This window comes from Thunnus maccoyii, chromosome 10, assembly GCF_910596095.1.
Source record: "Thunnus maccoyii chromosome 10, fThuMac1.1, whole genome shotgun sequence".
Taxonomy (NCBI): Eukaryota; Metazoa; Chordata; class Actinopteri; order Scombriformes; family Scombridae; genus Thunnus; species Thunnus maccoyii.
In genome coordinates this window covers 29,384,359-29,401,470 of record NC_056542.1, presented here as the reverse complement: position 1 = coordinate 29,401,470, position 17,112 = coordinate 29,384,359, and the positions used below count along the sequence as shown (strand labels likewise).

At 40.4% G+C, this 17,112-nt stretch overlaps 1 protein-coding gene across 1 annotated transcript; it reads left to right on the top strand.

Annotated features, from left to right (window-relative positions):
* The first annotated feature begins 2,351 nt into the window (after positions 1-2,351).
* On the top strand, positions 2,352-8,535 carry LOC121906115 (polyadenylate-binding protein 1A). Its single transcript, XM_042424789.1, has 15 exons — positions 2,352-3,176; positions 3,466-3,659; positions 3,826-3,941; positions 4,822-4,961; positions 5,062-5,156; positions 5,272-5,409; positions 5,714-5,809; positions 5,909-6,181; positions 6,388-6,478; positions 6,659-6,781; positions 6,899-7,041; positions 7,359-7,443; positions 7,604-7,734; positions 7,956-8,046; positions 8,169-8,535. Exons 1-14 carry the CDS (start codon positions 2,984-2,986, stop codon positions 8,043-8,045), a joined length of 1,908 nt encoding a protein of 635 aa, XP_042280723.1. The 5' UTR covers positions 2,352-2,983; the 3' UTR covers position 8,046; positions 8,169-8,535.
* Positions 8,536-17,112: the final 8,577 nt, after the last annotated feature.

The window sequence follows — 17,112 nt, the reverse complement described above, 5'->3', positions numbered from 1 at the left end:
GAGCTACAGTGCCACCTCCTCAACCCTGCTCATAACCACAGCACATCCTCAGCAGACAACTGTTCAAGCAGACTTTGCCCTCAAGTGTAATCAAGGTAATCAACTCTATCTTGTGGGTGACGCATATGCTATATATACTGTAAGTGCGTAATATATAGCATGTATTATACATATAAGCATGCATTAGGTAGGTTAGTTATAGTGATCATGATAGGTATAGATAAATTGACTGTGCTGCCCAAGACCCTGTCAGAATCCCCACAAACATAGACTGTTAGTGTGTCCATATAGAAAATGCACTGTGTCGCATGTAGCTTGTGCTCTTTGCAAACCCCTGCAGGTGTCATGCTGAGTTCTGCCTACAAAGCCAGATAATTGACTGTATACCAATAATATTTAAAATATTTATATACAGTCAATGGGCCAGATGTGCATGACCTTAGCTGGAGTGCGCACAGAAAAAGCAAATGAGCATTTGAATCATTTCTAAGGCAAATTACGGCGATATAATCATTACTTCTAAGGTTCATCAATGATTATAGATGACCTTAATGAACATAAGATCTCTTCCAGAGATGTCTAAGGCATAAAAACACTAGCTACTTTGAATTTAAAAAATGTGTCTTATGGGTTTTTTCTATTACCTAGTCGAAATCTACTCCTCTCTCGATGGAAAATCCAGAATCTGAATATGCTAACATGCTTCCTGCTTCACTGAAAACTATGCTGGAAGGAAGAAAAACTGGAGGTTTCGGTTTCCTTCTTACAGTTGTGTAAATTGCACGCTGACCTGGACCTTGACCTCCAAACTAGTTGTGATGTCACAAAGTCTTGTTCATATGTACACGTGATAAACTCAGATTTAACTTGAGAAAACTTTTCCCCTTCGGCAGATGAATGTGAAAACAGCCCTGTAGTGTCAGACCCTGCACAGTGAAAGTCAAACATCCACGTGGTGTAACAATAAGCAAAACACATTTTTGAGTGGAGGGGAACTTTACGCGTGAAGTTCATTCAGTGATTTTATGACTCATGATTGGAGTAGAGTTCTCCGCCATATTTCTGCAGGCGAACAATGTCATTGTACTTATTAAAGTAGTCCTATATAAAATATATGCAGGTGCCACCACTTGATTAAGCGTCTATAAATTTAAAGTGAGGATGTAATATTCTGTAGAGCTGAAGTTGTACTGTAGTTGACGAGAACTGCGTCCACTTTCAGCCACGGTGAGTGTCTCATGTGTGAAAGCTTAGTCAAGCCATATAGCAGCCCAGAATATGTGCTGAGGACAACAACTGATTTATAAATTTCCACAGACAAACTTCAGGGTTAGATGATACTCAGTAGAGCTGATAAATGCATCCGGTTTCGGCCCAGTTTAGTACAGAACTCCCTGTGCCTTTTACATCCACCTACTTCAGAATCAGAATCATCTTTATTGGCCAAGTATGTTCACACATACAAGCAATTTGACTCCGGTTTAGTGGCTCTCAATGTACTTACACAGAATAACAACACAACAAGCTTCAGAAATATACACCAGGAATGACTATATACAGGTGAAACCGTTTCTGTGAACTGTAGACAGGATACAAATAGTGCAAAAAAAAGTGAAGAGTGAAAGGAGTGGTGAGATAAATATTAAATGGTATAATAATAAAATAATAATAAAAAACAATAATAAAAAGACATGTTGCTTTATATACATATAGTAGGTGGTTATTTAAAGTCCCCCTCCAGTCAGAAATAAGTTTTTCTTCTTATTCCTACAGTTGAATGAATCTTGTGTCCTGCAGTTAAACGTTTTAAGAGAAATATATTTGCATATTCATAGATTCTGGATTTTTTTCAATGAGGGGGAAGTGGATGTCATTTTCAAGTTTTTAATTAGATGATCGAACTTTTTGTGGGAAAACTATATAAGACACAAATTATTATTCAAAGTAGAGTATTTTAAATACATCTTAAAACATGTCTGGAGGGGATCTTTAAGTAACATGATTGCTGAGATATTGTTTTTCTAGAAGCCGAAAGGTATCTAATAAGTTTGTTACATAGATATTTATACTTTTCTGACTAGATATAAATTGCAGAGGGTGAATTGTAGCAGATGAATTCAGATTGGATTGATACTGGTTAGAAATACTGCAGTAAGCTTGCTGTCACGGAGAACGTGGTTATGAGTGCATATAGCAGTTTAAAAAACAACACAACACAACAACATCGACACACTCCATACCTACCGAAGAAGCCAATACAATCCTTATTATTAGTTCTCTGAAATTAAAATGTAAGATATCGCGAGAAGTGTGACGTCACGCGTGGTGGTTTCGACTGGCATCGTGAAACAACCTCCACCGACCTTCCTTTCATTCCCGTAATCCGTCTGCGTAGGGTGTGCTCCGGAGCTAGTCTCGGCACACATTTTATTATTATGAAACAAACCAAAAGCTAGAGAGCACACGCAGACATATTTTTATAAGAAAAAAAAAACAAAAAAATCGGTGAAGCAGGATTTGATTTGCCAACTCAAAGCAACGCGAAGAAGACGGAACGAGAAGAACGCGAGCAGGCTAGCGGCGTTAGCGTCATTGTTGAAAGCGTGGGTGACTAACGTTAGACACTTAGATTGTTAACCACTTATTTCTCCCTTTTACGGGCTTTGGCATTCCAGTTTTCATTGTAAATGAAGTCATTTGCTTCAGATACTAATGGGAATTTTGCTTACTAACTTGACTGTGAAAGAATACAGATTGATAGTAGTGAGTTCTGCGAGACACATCGGTTAGGCCACGCTCCGACATTTTGCTAATCAAGCTAACTAGCCCACGTTGCTAACTGTGAAGATCGCAAGTACTGAGAAAATTAACCACTCGTTATAGGAGACTGGTATTAGCCAGTGGTTGTCAACGAAATATCGAGCTTTTATAACCATACAGTTTCCCGTCGTGTCATATTGTCTGAGAACACGCGTCGTCAGATATGAATCCGAGCGCGCCCAGCTACCCGATGGCCTCCCTGTATGTGGGAGACCTGCACCCAGACGTTACCGAGGCCATGCTCTACGAGAAATTCAGCCCGGCTGGGCCCATCCTCTCCATCAGAGTGTGCAGGGACATGATCACCCGCCGGTCCCTCGGATACGCCTATGTCAACTTCCAGCAGCCGGCTGATGGTAGGTGTATAGTAGCGGCATGTGGCACCACCTGACTCCATTTTGAACACGTAACGTTACTATACATGTCAGCATCTCTATTTCGATAAGCACTGGTGGTGTTTAGGGTCAATAAATTGATGGGACGGAATTTAATAATGTCTGATTGATAAGTACTGAACATGTCAGCCATCTGTTATCAAATTATTGACATATCATTAAACAATAACTTTTTACTTGCATAGGGAGTTGTTGCCATAGACATATGGATCTTGTCATAAAAACTTGTCATTTGGGGCCTGTTTTTCAGCTGAGCGAGCCCTGGACACGATGAACTTTGATGTGATCAAAGGCAGGCCTCTCCGCATCATGTGGTCTCAGCGTGACCCCTCACTGAGGAAGAGTGGAGTGGGTAACATCTTCATCAAGAACCTGGACAAGTCCATTGATAACAAGGCCCTCTATGACACCTTTTCTGCATTCGGAAACATCCTTTCCTGCAAGGTAGGTGGAGGCAGCATTCATCTTGTCTGCCTGTGTTTGGGTGCTTTGACCACTACTTTGCATGACTCAACATTGCACCATGTTGAAGCCGACTGTGTGTAATGTGTTTTTGAGATGCATGGTGTTTGGGATTGTTGCTGACATGCTCAAATTTCCCTTTTCCAAGGTGGTTTGTGATGAAAATGGCTCAAAGGGTTACGGCTTTGTGCACTTTGAGACCCACGAGGCTGCTGAGCGGGCCATTGAGAAAATGAATGGCATGTTGCTCAATGACAGAAAAGTGTAAGTGGGATTATAATTACCCTTTTGGTAAATAAATGTTTGGGAGAGTGATTAACAACATCGATGTGTACATCTAATCACAGGTTTGTTTTTGTGTTTAACTGCATCTTGTCCACTGGATTATCTGCCAGTCACACCCAACTTACTTACTTAACAAACGTCCCTGAAAACTGAGGCAGATTAAAACATTGTATAGAATTACATTGGAGGGGGGTGTGTCAACCCTTGTTAAGTGTGTGTGTTTGTTTGAACACTGATCAGATTTTATTAAATTCTGATGAGCTTTCAATGCTGTGTGCAGTTCCACTACTGTTGAAATTAGCGTACAAGTGTTTCCTTGTACCATTGCACTCTGGAAATCACAGCTTGAAGCATTCCAGTTCAAACTCCAAATGTCTTAAACTAAAACTGATTGCAGTCACATCTTTCCTGAAGTCTACACCGCATACCTCCATAGAACGGCTCGAAATGCTCCATAAAATGTCCAAAGACCAAAGAATCTGATCACTCGGTGCATTAATGTAGTTTTGGTGGTTTTGGAGGGAAAATTAGCTGTCACCTCTCTCACCACCTGTGTGATTTTAAAATCTCTTTACACAGTAGATGTAAAAGCCAGACAGCAGCTTTATGTCCCACACTGAAGCAAGTGTTGGGTGACACTTTTTTCCATGTCTTATATGTTTTTCGATCTGATCCTGAGAAAAAGAAAAGAAAGTGATTTCACAGAAAAGCACAAATATGTTAGGCATTACCTAGGGCTTCTCATTACTATTCAAGCAAAAGTTCAGGGGGGAGGGGGTTTACTACTATTGTTTTAACAAAGTTTCATCCCTGTATACACGTCTTGTTCTAATATTTCTGAACATTTGACCAACAACAGATTCGTTGGACGCTTTAAATCACGGAAAGAGAGGGAGGCTGAGCTCGGTGCTCGTGCCAGAGAGTTCACCAATGTTTACATCAAGAACTTTGGGGAGGACATGGATGATGAGAAGCTGAAGGAGCTGTTTGGCAAATATGGTAAGATGGTGATGAGATTTGAGACACTTGTCTTCAACTTAGTGTGTTACCAGTTTAATTTGGCCTGTTAAATGTGTTGATTAGCTGTTGTATTTTATAGGACCCGCACTCAGTATCCGTGTTATGACTGATGACAGTGGCAAATCCAAGGGATTTGGCTTCGTCAGCTTCGAGAGACACGAAGATGCACAAAAGGTTAGTCTGTGTTCTTCACACCAACGTTGTTCATCTGTTAAATGACACATCAGTCATCATCTCTGTGACTCCGCTGATGGGGGTTGAATTTTTAAGCTTGTTTATTTCATTGCAGGCTGTAGATGACATGAATGGTAAAGAACTGAACGGCAGGCAAGTGTATGTGGGCCGCGCACAAAAGAAAGGAGAGCGCCAGAACGAGCTCAAGCGCAAATTTGAGCAGATGAAACAGGATCGCATGACCAGATACCAGGTTTGTCAGTCTTTGTTAAACAGATAATGTCACATGGGGGTGGGGTACTCATTTCTTAAAAATGAAGCTACAGGTGGTTGAAGTATTTCAAATAAGGAATCGCAGTGAAATCGAAATGAAAGCGTGTGGCGCGTAACTGTGTCAGCAGCAGATTTTGCTGCTACCCAAAACCTCACTTTCAACTGGTCTGTGCATGCATGTTGTCAGGAAGTGACCTAAATATGGCTCGCTCCCAAGAGTTGATTTGACTTCATCTTGGTATGTTGGACGTGTAACAATCTCATTGTTGTCTTCTATGTATCAGGGAGTTAATCTGTATGTGAAAAACCTGGACGATGGCCTAGATGATGAGCGTCTGCGCAAAGAATTCTCTCCATTTGGAACCATAACAAGTGCTAAGGTAAAGAAAGAAAAAGGCTAAATGATAAGCAATGTAATTTTATGTAGATAAACAAGATAATTTGTCAGAATAAATACTAATCAGCTTCTTCTCCCTTAGGTGATGATGGAGGGTGGCCGCAGCAAAGGTTTTGGCTTCGTGTGCTTTTCTTCTCCGGAAGAGGCCACCAAAGCTGTGACAGAGATGAATGGGCGTATTGTTGCCACAAAGCCACTGTATGTGGCCCTGGCCCAGCGCAAAGAGGAGCGTCAGGCACATCTAACCAACCAGTACATGCAGAGGATGGCCACTGTCCGTGCTGTGCCCAACCCTGTCCTCAACCCCTACCAGCCTGCTCCACCCTCAGGCTATTTCATGGCGGCTATACCTCAGGTGAGTCCCTGATCCTTCTTGCCAGTTTGCTGAGTTTTCATCACATACACCAAATTTTGCAAATGTTATTATGTTGCCACCTCAACAGTTGACATCATGCTGCTTAGTTAAATGGTAATTAATGATGTAAGCCACTAGTGTAAGTTGTAAGGAAATGGAAAACAACCATGTGATGATAAATCCTCATTGGGTTTTGTCCTTTTCAGGCACAGAACCGTGCTGCATACTACTCTGCCAACCAGCTGGCCCAGCTCAGGCCCAGCCCACGTTGGGCCACTCAGGGAGTGCGTCCTCAGCGTAAGTAGCCACTTTTTCATCACATTTGATTTCATGTGTTTATTTCTAAAATCATGCTACAAATTGAAATGCATGTAAATGAATCTATAACAGTCTCCCATTTCTTACATCGAGCAAAGAACACAACTTTGCGCCAACTTTGGTAAATGTTTGTTTTAACGTTGTTTTGTCTTCCTCCAGACTTCCAGAACATGCCCAATGCTATGCGCCCCTCAGCTCCCAGGCCCCAGGCCTTCAACACCATCCGTCCCACCACGACCACCAACACCCAGGTCCCACGCATGATGGCTTCCCAGCGTATGCGTAAGTATCACAGCTGCTATAACTCAAGAATCTGCTATATTTTGTCCCTCTGTTACTGGTGCTTTGTCATTTGATGTCATGTTGATGATGTGACTTTTTACTCCTTCCACACCCCAGCCACCCAGGCCCTCAGCCAGCGCCCCACCGGTGCTTCAGCCACTGCAGCCCCCGTGCGCGCCATGCCCCAGTACAAATATGCTGCCGGTGTACGCAACCCCCAGCAGCACATGGCCTCCCAGCCACAGGTCACCATGCAGCAGGTAAGAATCCCACTAACTCACAATTTGGTTATTGGGTCGGTCAGTTTCAAATTGTATAATATCTGGGGACTTGGTAAGAAATGTGCTTTTAGCTTCACTTACTGATTCCTGAAAGACATTCTGTATTTTTATCTACGTTGTCTTTTTTGAAATGATTGATACACGTGTACAGTGCTGGTAATATGGCAGATGTCCAAGACTGGCTAGACGGAACAAAAATGAAATATTATCACTGCATGAAACCAGGAAAAAGTCTTTCAACAATTGGCTAGAAGTTGTCCATAGGGCTGACTCAAATCCTTTTTCCACTTCCTTAGCCTGCTGTCCATGTCCAAGGACAGGAGCCACTGACTGCCTCCATGCTGGCTGCTGCTCCTCCTCAGGAACAGAAGCAGATGCTGGGTTCGTATATATATCCTCTTCTTGGATTTAAAAGGAACTAACATGAGTGTTTGGCGGACCCAATGTGATTACTCCTAATGACCACCTTTTAGTCTGGTTTCCTACTTTGAACTGTGTAGAATTCAAAATTCCTGTTTGTTAATGACTGTTCTCCCCACAGGTGAGCGTCTGTTCCCCCTGATCCAGAACATGCACCCCAGCCTGGCGGGCAAGATCACCGGTATGCTGCTGGAGATTGATAACTCAGAGCTGCTCCACATGCTTGAGTCACCTGAGTCACTGCGCTCAAAGGTCAGTCAATAACTTATCTCTTAGACGCATCACCGGAAGTCTGTTCGCTGAGATTGTTTTCTTGTCTTTGCAAATCTTTAAAATCTTTGTTCCTGGTTTCTGTGTTCATCTTCACATGACTCAGTAGATTAAAAGTTTATAGCCTGTTCAGTTTATTGTGCAGCTTGATTGAGTTTAACAGTCCATATGCAGTGGTTCACTAAGTGTTTTTGTTGTTTTAGGTGGATGAGGCTGTTGCTGTGCTTCAGGCCCACCAGGCCAAGGAGGCCGCTCAGAAGTCCACCACTCCCGCTGGTGTTCCCAGCGTCTAAGGTGTGTGTGTGTGTGCAGAGTGGGATTTTTATTTCGTATGAGATTACAAATTCTAGATAACATATGGAATGGATTTCTAGGTGTCATAAATAAATGACTGATATCTTCTCTTTTTCTTACAGATTGCGCATTTTGAAACCTGCTTCACCGATGGAAAAAGAGAAAAAAAAATTAAACATTGAAAAACCTAAAACACTGAAAACATCGCAAAATGATAAATTATTTCTTAAAAAAAGAATAAAACATTGACTCTGCCAGGTCTAGGGATGGTTTGACTAGACCTTGATCATAAACAAAAATTTGTTGAAAAAAAAAAGCAAAATATGGAAAAAAAAATTGAGATGACAAATTTGAATGCATTCCTGTTTTATGTCATTTTACTGTGTCAGTGCTCAGAATATCAGCCATGTACAGGATGGTGGTAGCTGAGCATTTGAAAGGTGATTTGTATCTTAAACTACTGGCTAATAAATTCTCATTCAAAATATATGTCTCTGTTTCATGACTCAGTGTTGTTGTCCCCATTAGTTTTTATGCTTAAACATAATGATACACAAAATATTGACACCGATTTGGTTATTATGTTTGTTGACAGAACATTCTTTGTCAAATATATATTACATTGAACTGTGCTGATTGGACAATAATTTTCCTGTGGGTTAGCGTTTGCAATCATAAGTTAGTAATACTACGATGGACAATACAGTTATCATCCACCAGGTGTCACTGTAACTCAGTTATTCAGCAGGTCACAAGCATTTCCATGGAATTGTGGCATATGTCCTTGATTATTTATGCGTTTCCCATCTGTACTTTCTTTGGACAGTTGTACTAATGCAGGCTGTATGATTTACAGCTCCAGACTTGTTTTCTATATCCCAGGTCTTACTGTGCAATGAATACACAGCAAGAAGTTTATTATTGAATGTGCACTGTAGCCTGATAAATCACCATAGTGAAACAGCTGCATTGTGTGCGGTTCTGATCATCATGCATCATACTCTATTCAAAGGAAGAAGGACAGCTTTGCAGGAATAAGGGACTTAGTGACATCATCTCACAGCCATTCAAGCTGTACTTTTACTTTATCGAGTGCTACTTTGCATAATGATATAAACAGTTTTTCTATTTAATACCACTATTGACTATATTTATCATGTTATCTTCACTTTTTGCGTGTATTTTTGTAAATGTTGAATTGAGAAACAACTTTTAATGTAGATTGGTGCAAAGTTGGCCTAGTGATGCCTTAAATTAACGTCAATCTGGGGAAACTGACGACCATAACCACAGGAAAAAACAAAACAGGCCTCTGCTCAGTTCATCTCTGAAAGTGTTTCAAATCTGAACCAAATTTGGAAAATAGCATGTTATTTTGTCAAGTAAATGCAGTTTGTGGTGTTGAAGCAATACCCCGTCCCTACTATGAAGGAATGCCAGTGCTCCTCTGAGCTAGCATGTGTTCTCTGCCCTCTGTTTAAAGTTATAGCTGTCATCTGTTTATTGTAGCTCTCACTCCACTTCTACAATTTTTCCTACTGCGCCAATTCTGTTTCCTTTCCTTCACTTGAAATAGAACACTGTCATAAATGTTCATAACAGTGAAATGTGCCATTTCATCACATCTCCCCTCCTTCAAACAGAGAGTCTTTCCAACCAGCACAGAGGAGGTCTTGTACAATGTCCTGGAACCAACAAAGCGTGAATGTGTCAAGAGGATGAGGGAGCGGACCTTTGTAGGGAATAAATGCTGTTTCTTCTCATATTGTATTCGTGGGAAACAGAACATGTCGACCCAGTCTGTCGCTTGCCTGCCCTTTTGGAAACAGAAGATCAGTGATGTGTTTGGATGAAATCCTATGAAAAGTTAATACCAGAGGTCATGCAGCAGCCTGTCCTGTATCTTGAGAATACTAAAGTAAAGGCAAATATATTTATTTTATGTCATTTATAAAGGGGGCCTTCCACGTTTGTATTTATTTTTCTAGACAGTGGAAAGACACTGGAGAGAAAGCTCTGGTTGGAATTGGCTCTTGTCTTCAGTGTACTTTCTCCAGCTGAGCTTTTGATCATTAGAGATTCTTTTTAAGTTGGAATGTGTGGTTTTATTACATCTTCTTTTGCTTATTTTCCTGACTTCATTGTTTCATTGGACCAAACACCAATTTAATATATCACCACGGTGGCCAACTTTATAGGGGCTGCACCTCAGCCTCCTTTAATGTCTCCCCTGACACTCCAGCACAAACACTCACAGGCTCAAGATCAGCCCTTGTTAAAGCTGGACCAGACTGCGAACATATTTCATGACCGACCCAAAACAACTTTCCATGGGGATTTTATAGGATTATCCAGCTTTGACTCTTATGATGTTTGCTCATATCAGTTTATGGTTCACAGAGGAAGGGTTTTGAGTAAATACATTTCATCCACACAGTTTGATAGCTTCATACAAAGCACTACTAGTACATGCCTACTGGTTCTCATGCTTTTTCATTTCAGGCATAAGTGCCTTTGTCCTGCACAGTGTAGGATCTGGAGTTGTGTACATACAGCACATACTAAACGCAGGAATGCATGAGCATGTATGTTGTGTACACTCTGATCTGCGCCTATTAGTGAAAAAAAACCCTCAGCTTACCCTAAATTCCTGCTATCACATGATTTCCACGGTCTGGTTCAGGCTAATACTTGTTTTGCTTGGCTTTCCTTCCTAATTAGGCATTGCTGTCAGGAATCCTTGCTTCAAGTAAACAGAGTTTCTAATATGTCAGTGAAGATGTGAATGGCAGCTGTATAATTCCACCAGCTCAATCGTCACTTCCTCTTGTGTCTCTTTAAATAATGATAAACACACAGAGAGCTATCATGTAATCCTCTCTAGCTTGGATTAGATTTGTCTGTCTGGAGCTGCCCTGTCTGCCATTTCATCAACAAAATCTTTTATATGAATGTCTGTCTATGTGGGTTCATGACAAATTAAAAATGAGATTTTTTTTTTTATATGTATATTCATTTGATGTAGTGGATGTCATTTCTGAGACATGAATGAGCTTAGTGCTTGACTTTGAAGTATATATTGCACTCGACTTTACACCATATTTGCTGTTATCCATAATTATTTTCTCCATGCTTGGAGATTCAACTCACTTTGATCTCTCGGGTTTATTAATACAATTTATTAATGACATTTATGAAGGGCTGTTTATTTTAGCCAAACAGATGACTTGATGGTTTTATGGCTGTTTAACCAGTTGCTATGGACAAAGAAGTGTTTGAAGCTCCCAAGCTTGAAGATGACTTCAGGCCTTATACGCCCTTGATCTGTACTCAAAATATTTATTTTAATAAATGTCATACAATTTATTTGGCAAGTAACAGAATGTATACAAACAGAAATGTGATGACAAACACAGGAGAGTGTTACAGATATGTTGCACTTCTTTCTACTCTATGTCTTAAAGCACACAAAGGCCACCAACTACCTGCAGCTGGTTTGTGTTTGGGAATAATAGAGTAGTGAAATAGAAAGAGTTTGGATTTAGGGTTTAAATTAATAATTCAATATCAAAATTAGATTATATTTTTGATATTTTGATTTTTTAAATTATTATTGTTAGAAGTAGTAGTATGCCCTAGTAGTACTGTTGTTATTATTAATAATTTTAATATTATCATTATTATTTAATCTGAATTACAGATTACATTCCAGCTGGCACGTAAAAATGTGACATATGTGCGATGCTCAACCTCGACTATTTTTTTTTATACTGCTTTACTGAAATAAGTATACAAGTTTACAGCACCTTGTGTACTCAACTTCAGTCTACAATCACAAACACGCCAGGGGGACTAAATGTTGTAGTAAGAACAATAAAATAATGAAAGATTTAATTATCTTGAAAGTTTACCGTGGTTATACGTTTTAACAGCTTTTTTTGTTTGTACGTTCAGATATTGAAGAAATATCGTTTAATATGGACAGTCAGCTCTGAAAAGTTTGGCTTTTTGCTTAAGAATTTGAATATGTGGATATTAAAACTGGTCAAAATAGTAAAAGCAAATTAATCAGATAGAGCTGCGAGCAGAGAGTAAAAAGTGAGAGTGGACATGATCAGACCACGGTAGAGAACGTTAGGCCGATGGATCGTTGGTCAAAATCTCGCGATGCGATTTGAATTTCTGTGCTAGAACGAGAGCAGCGAACAACAGAGCGAGATCTGTGCAGGCTGTTGTCGCTCGAAACCGAACGGAAAGGTGGGACCGAAGACAGAGGGAAACAGAAGTACTTCACGGCAGTGCACCGGGACTACTGATTAATTCACTTAAAATTGTTTTTTGGAAAGAAGAACATTTCCTTTCTTCGTTGTCACTGTCTCCGGAACAAGTGTCACCAGCAACAGACGGTACGTTCTCATCGTTTCTAGCTAACCTTGCTAGCCAGCTGCTAACGCTTGCTGTGTTTGGCAATGTTAGCTGGCTGGCACTCTGGTTACCGACAGCATTTCTAGTGGCTCATAGCTATATTTTGCGAACGTCATGTGCCCTATTTTCTGTCTGGACAAGTGTACCAGATGGTGATAATTAGTGAGGTAACGTAAACTGACATTAACACAACACTATGTAGCCAACCGAAGTAACGTTAACAGTCAGCCGTTATTGAGAAGTGGGAGACAAGGAGCAGTACAAACCGTAACGCCAACTGTTGGCATCATCATCATTACTTTATAAATCATACCAGCTGCTTATAATAAATGATTGCTGGACTTCAGTTTGTTGCCAGTGAAAGACGTTGAGTTGTCTTAAACCGACGTCAAGCAGTGCAGCGGTGTTTAACTGATTTACTAATGACTACCATGACAAGATAGAAACTGTAAGCAGTAAGAGAAAAAGTTGTGATTTCACAGTGGTTTGTAACGCTGTGTCTGTCACACAAGCTGTAAACTAACATGTAAAACAGAGATCGGTGTCAGTGGTGAATTTGAGAAAAGTCTCAAGTGGGTAGCTTGCTTAGGTGCTTGATGCTTCTTATTTTTGGGTAGAGAAATTGGCTAGTGTCTGTTTTGCAGATAGATTTTTCTTTATTGGGGGGTTGTCAGGTGACATGAGGATTACTTTGTCACGACCTTCAATGCTTCTTGTAATGCCTGAAAATCCAAGATAAGGGTGGAGACCTCCACTCAGTTTAGATAAAAAGCACATAAAATGCTAATGTGATTATGCAGCTCTGAGGTAATAAAGTGGATCCTAAGCAGCACTGGAACTGCCATGATCCTTGAGTCAACCTGATCAGGATCTGGCTATATCTTTATAAATAGGACTCGGATAATTGTATGCTAGGGACTTACCTGTACAAATTAAGCTTCAGTTCTTGTTTCATTAATCAGCCTCCGTCTTGATCGGGAATACAAGATAGAGTAGCTCATAGTCAGTATACAGGTGAACTGTTGATAAAATGTCTGGCTCAGGCTCAGCTACTTTTGCTAATTGAGGTCTAGTCAGGTTTTTCACTGTACAATGGTGAATGAGTTTGTTTGCATGTGGAACAATGCGGTTATATGTATTTTGTCTGAAAACCGTCCTTTCTGTTGGGTCTGTATTGGCTGTACCAAGTTATTTAATGAGTGATTGAGAACTGTGTACAGTGGTACATTGTAGTAAATGCAAGACACTCTACATTGGAGTGGAAAATGTGTTTTACTTCCCCATCTGACCTCCAGTGTAGTTTTTTATGCTTGGCTTATCATCCTTAGCTGAAGAAAGATTGAACACTTGGTTCAAATGTTTTGGCACACACAGCAGCTGCCCTGTCATTGCTTTTTGCTGGTGGCATATCAAAAATGGGGAAGGATTATACAGCCACAAGGCTGTCATCCTCTGGGTTCTCCATACTGTGGGAACCACAGCTCGTTCCTGACACTTTGGGCTTTGTTGAAAAATGAGCCCCAATAACATCAAAGAGCCCCACGGTGCATTTCTCTTGTAGTCATTTAGTCAAGGATGTGAATTTTTGCTATGTTTAGGATATAAGGCCTCATGGACACACTTGTACACTTATAAAACTGGGCTTTATAGCCAACACTGTTGTCACAATGATATTTCCATTTAGAAAAAAACTGTATAATAGGCACAGCTAATTAAAACCAACATTCAGTAAGCAGTTGTTGGTCTTGTAAAACTGTTTACTAAATTGTTGATGGTGAAACTTGATGTTGAGGTTACTGGCCAAATGTAATGTTTTCTGTTCTTGACAGTTTCACTGCCCTGTGTTGCCCACAGGTTAACAGTGTATTTGTGGTGTATCTGCCAAATATATGTTTTGCTCTGTTGAAAACTAATTTCATATTCCTAGTTACAGTGGGGTCCAAAAGTCTGAGACCACTAGTCAGGATACTTCTATTTTGTTTTTCTATTTGTTTCAGATGTAAAACTATTTTTTCCATTACAAATGATAGAATGAGCTTAACAATTTGAGTGAAAAGTTGAATCTTTGAAAAATTTACACGAATTTCAGAATATCTTAGTATTTGGTATGTCCCCCTTCTGCTTCAACTAGTGCAGTGCCTGATCAAAAATTGCCTGTTTTGAATGAGCCTTGGCCTCTGGTAATGCCGCTTGAAGCTTTCTTGAGAACCGCTCATCCAAACAACTTCACACTTGACACTGCACTTATGATGTTGCTGTTTCAGTATAGATACAGAAAAAACACCCCATTGGCTGCTGTATGTTGTAGCTATGCATCTATGCGGCCACCATATTAGAGAGGTCAAGATCCGTAAAATGTTTTTTTTAATAATATCTTTAACATCCAAACAACGTCACACTCAACACTGCACTTCCTTGGGTCCTCAGCAGTACACCCTCCAAGTGTGAAGTCGATTGGATGAACAGTTGTTGAGAAAAGTGAAGATCAGACACACACACATACAGAGACTACTTCCTTTATAGTTAATGACAGCATGCACTCGAGTTGTTTGTGCAAAAACTGATGACCCATGTTACCGCAGCATGATTTGACAATGTTCCAAAGAGCTTCTTGTGGTGTCACAGAATGATTGGCTTTCTCAGTCTTCAAGTGCCCTCATAAATGTTCAGTGGAGCTGAGGTCAGATGATTGTGGAGGAAAGTCTGTGACACTGAGAACTTCTTGATCTTCTTTGGTCTTCAAGTAGTTCTTGCAAAGATGTTTTTGGGGTCATTATCCTGCTGCAGTGTGAATCCTTCTCTACAATGATGCAAACCGGAGGGTACAGCATGTCTCTAAAGAGTGGAGTGCTACTTCTCCTTGGTCAGGGTGGAGTCAGTTTGGTGCAGGTGTCCAACTCCAGAGTAGGCAAAACAGCCTCAGACTTGAATATTCCCACCACCATGTTTCATTGTGGGTTTGATACACTGCAGTATCATTCTCTCTCTAGTTCATCTACTTAGATCCACCCTTCTTTTACTGCCATAAATCTCAAACTTGGATTCATAAGTAAATAGAACTTTTTCCCAGTCATCCACTGTGAAATGCTGGTATTTCTTAGCCCACCCCTTGGCCTTGTTTCCCCTCCTGAGAAGTGGTTTAGAAACTGCTACTCATCCTCTTGAGACCACTACAAGACAGCCTTCCTTTGACCTTACTTTTGCTGATTGGAGTCTTGCATTCTTTATTTAGCAAATTCTGTATCTGTGATGAAATTGCTTTTCTACGTCTCAGGGAACTAAGCTGGATGTATTGATCTTCTGACATTGTGGTCACTTTTGGTCTGCCTGATCATGCTTTGGATACAACTGATCCAGTTTCTGCAAAATGTTTCCATGCACTGCCCCTTATAAACCTTTAGTCTAGCCATGATTTGATGCTGAGAAAGCCCCTTTTTGCTTAGAATAACAAATTGACTTCTGACACTTTCATGGGTTGTTCACATTATGACCGACAAAGCTACGAAACGGACAGCGTGGCCGGCTACATTGTTGCCGTTTAAGTGTTGCTTAAGCGCTCGTTTGCGTAGTTATGTCGTCATGGGCTTGTGTGTGTCTGCCAGATGGCAGATTTTGCTACCTCACTGCCAGCCCTGCTTGCACCACAATACACAGAAGATAACGTTAGCTAGCATAGTGTCAGACAGCTAAATAACACACTACCACAGCTAGCCATTGTGCATTTAAAAATGTAACGTTATGTTACATACCTGGTACTCCCACAATAGTTGCCACCCTCTGCCAAGCTGCATTTATTTTTTTATTTGTGTCGCAGTAAAAAAAAAAGAGGGTATAGTTAAATAGCACAGGGAACTGGCTAACAGCAAGGATGACTTTTTCTTTCATTTTTTAGACGGAACAGAACAGGAGGCGGAAATGATGAAACAAAAACATATGATTGGTTGACGTCTCATTGGAGCGCTGAAAAAAGTTGAGACCAGCTCAACTTTGATTTGTAGCATGTCAAGTCTGTCATGCAGCGACAAGTGTCGGGCGTCAGTTTGTAGCTTCATGTTGCTGGCTTCCATTGAAAATGACTTGTAGCCTGTTGCTTTGTCGCTGGTGGTCTGAACACAGAGTCACAGTTCTGATGCCATGTTTCCCACCATCACAATGCTACTTAGTCATCAATGATCTTCTGGAAACTTGAGGCACAGCCATATTTATAACAGGTGAACACTGGCTGCAATTTGAGTTACTTGAATGAGCCTCTGATGAGTAGATCAACTTGAACTGAGTGTCATCTGTATGTGTACTTCAATGGAAAGGATACAACTTAAGGAAATCTGACCTTTTGTACAAAGGAGTTAAGTTGGTCAATGCCACAAATTTACTTAAATTTGATTGCTGACCTAGAAATAGTGCAAATATTACTTCTTCATTTTACATGTCATAACTTCTACTGTTTTTAAATGATTCTGAATCCTCAGACTTTGATTATTTCCAGGTTAACATGAAAATATTAGAGATTTTAAATGTGGTCTCAGACTTTTGGACCCCACTGTATATAAAACACCATGTAAGAGGATTTCTGTACAAAGCAAAAACTAGGTCCTACATTTACTGCATCTTTTAGTGGCAAAGCTCAGTCTTGTAGCACTT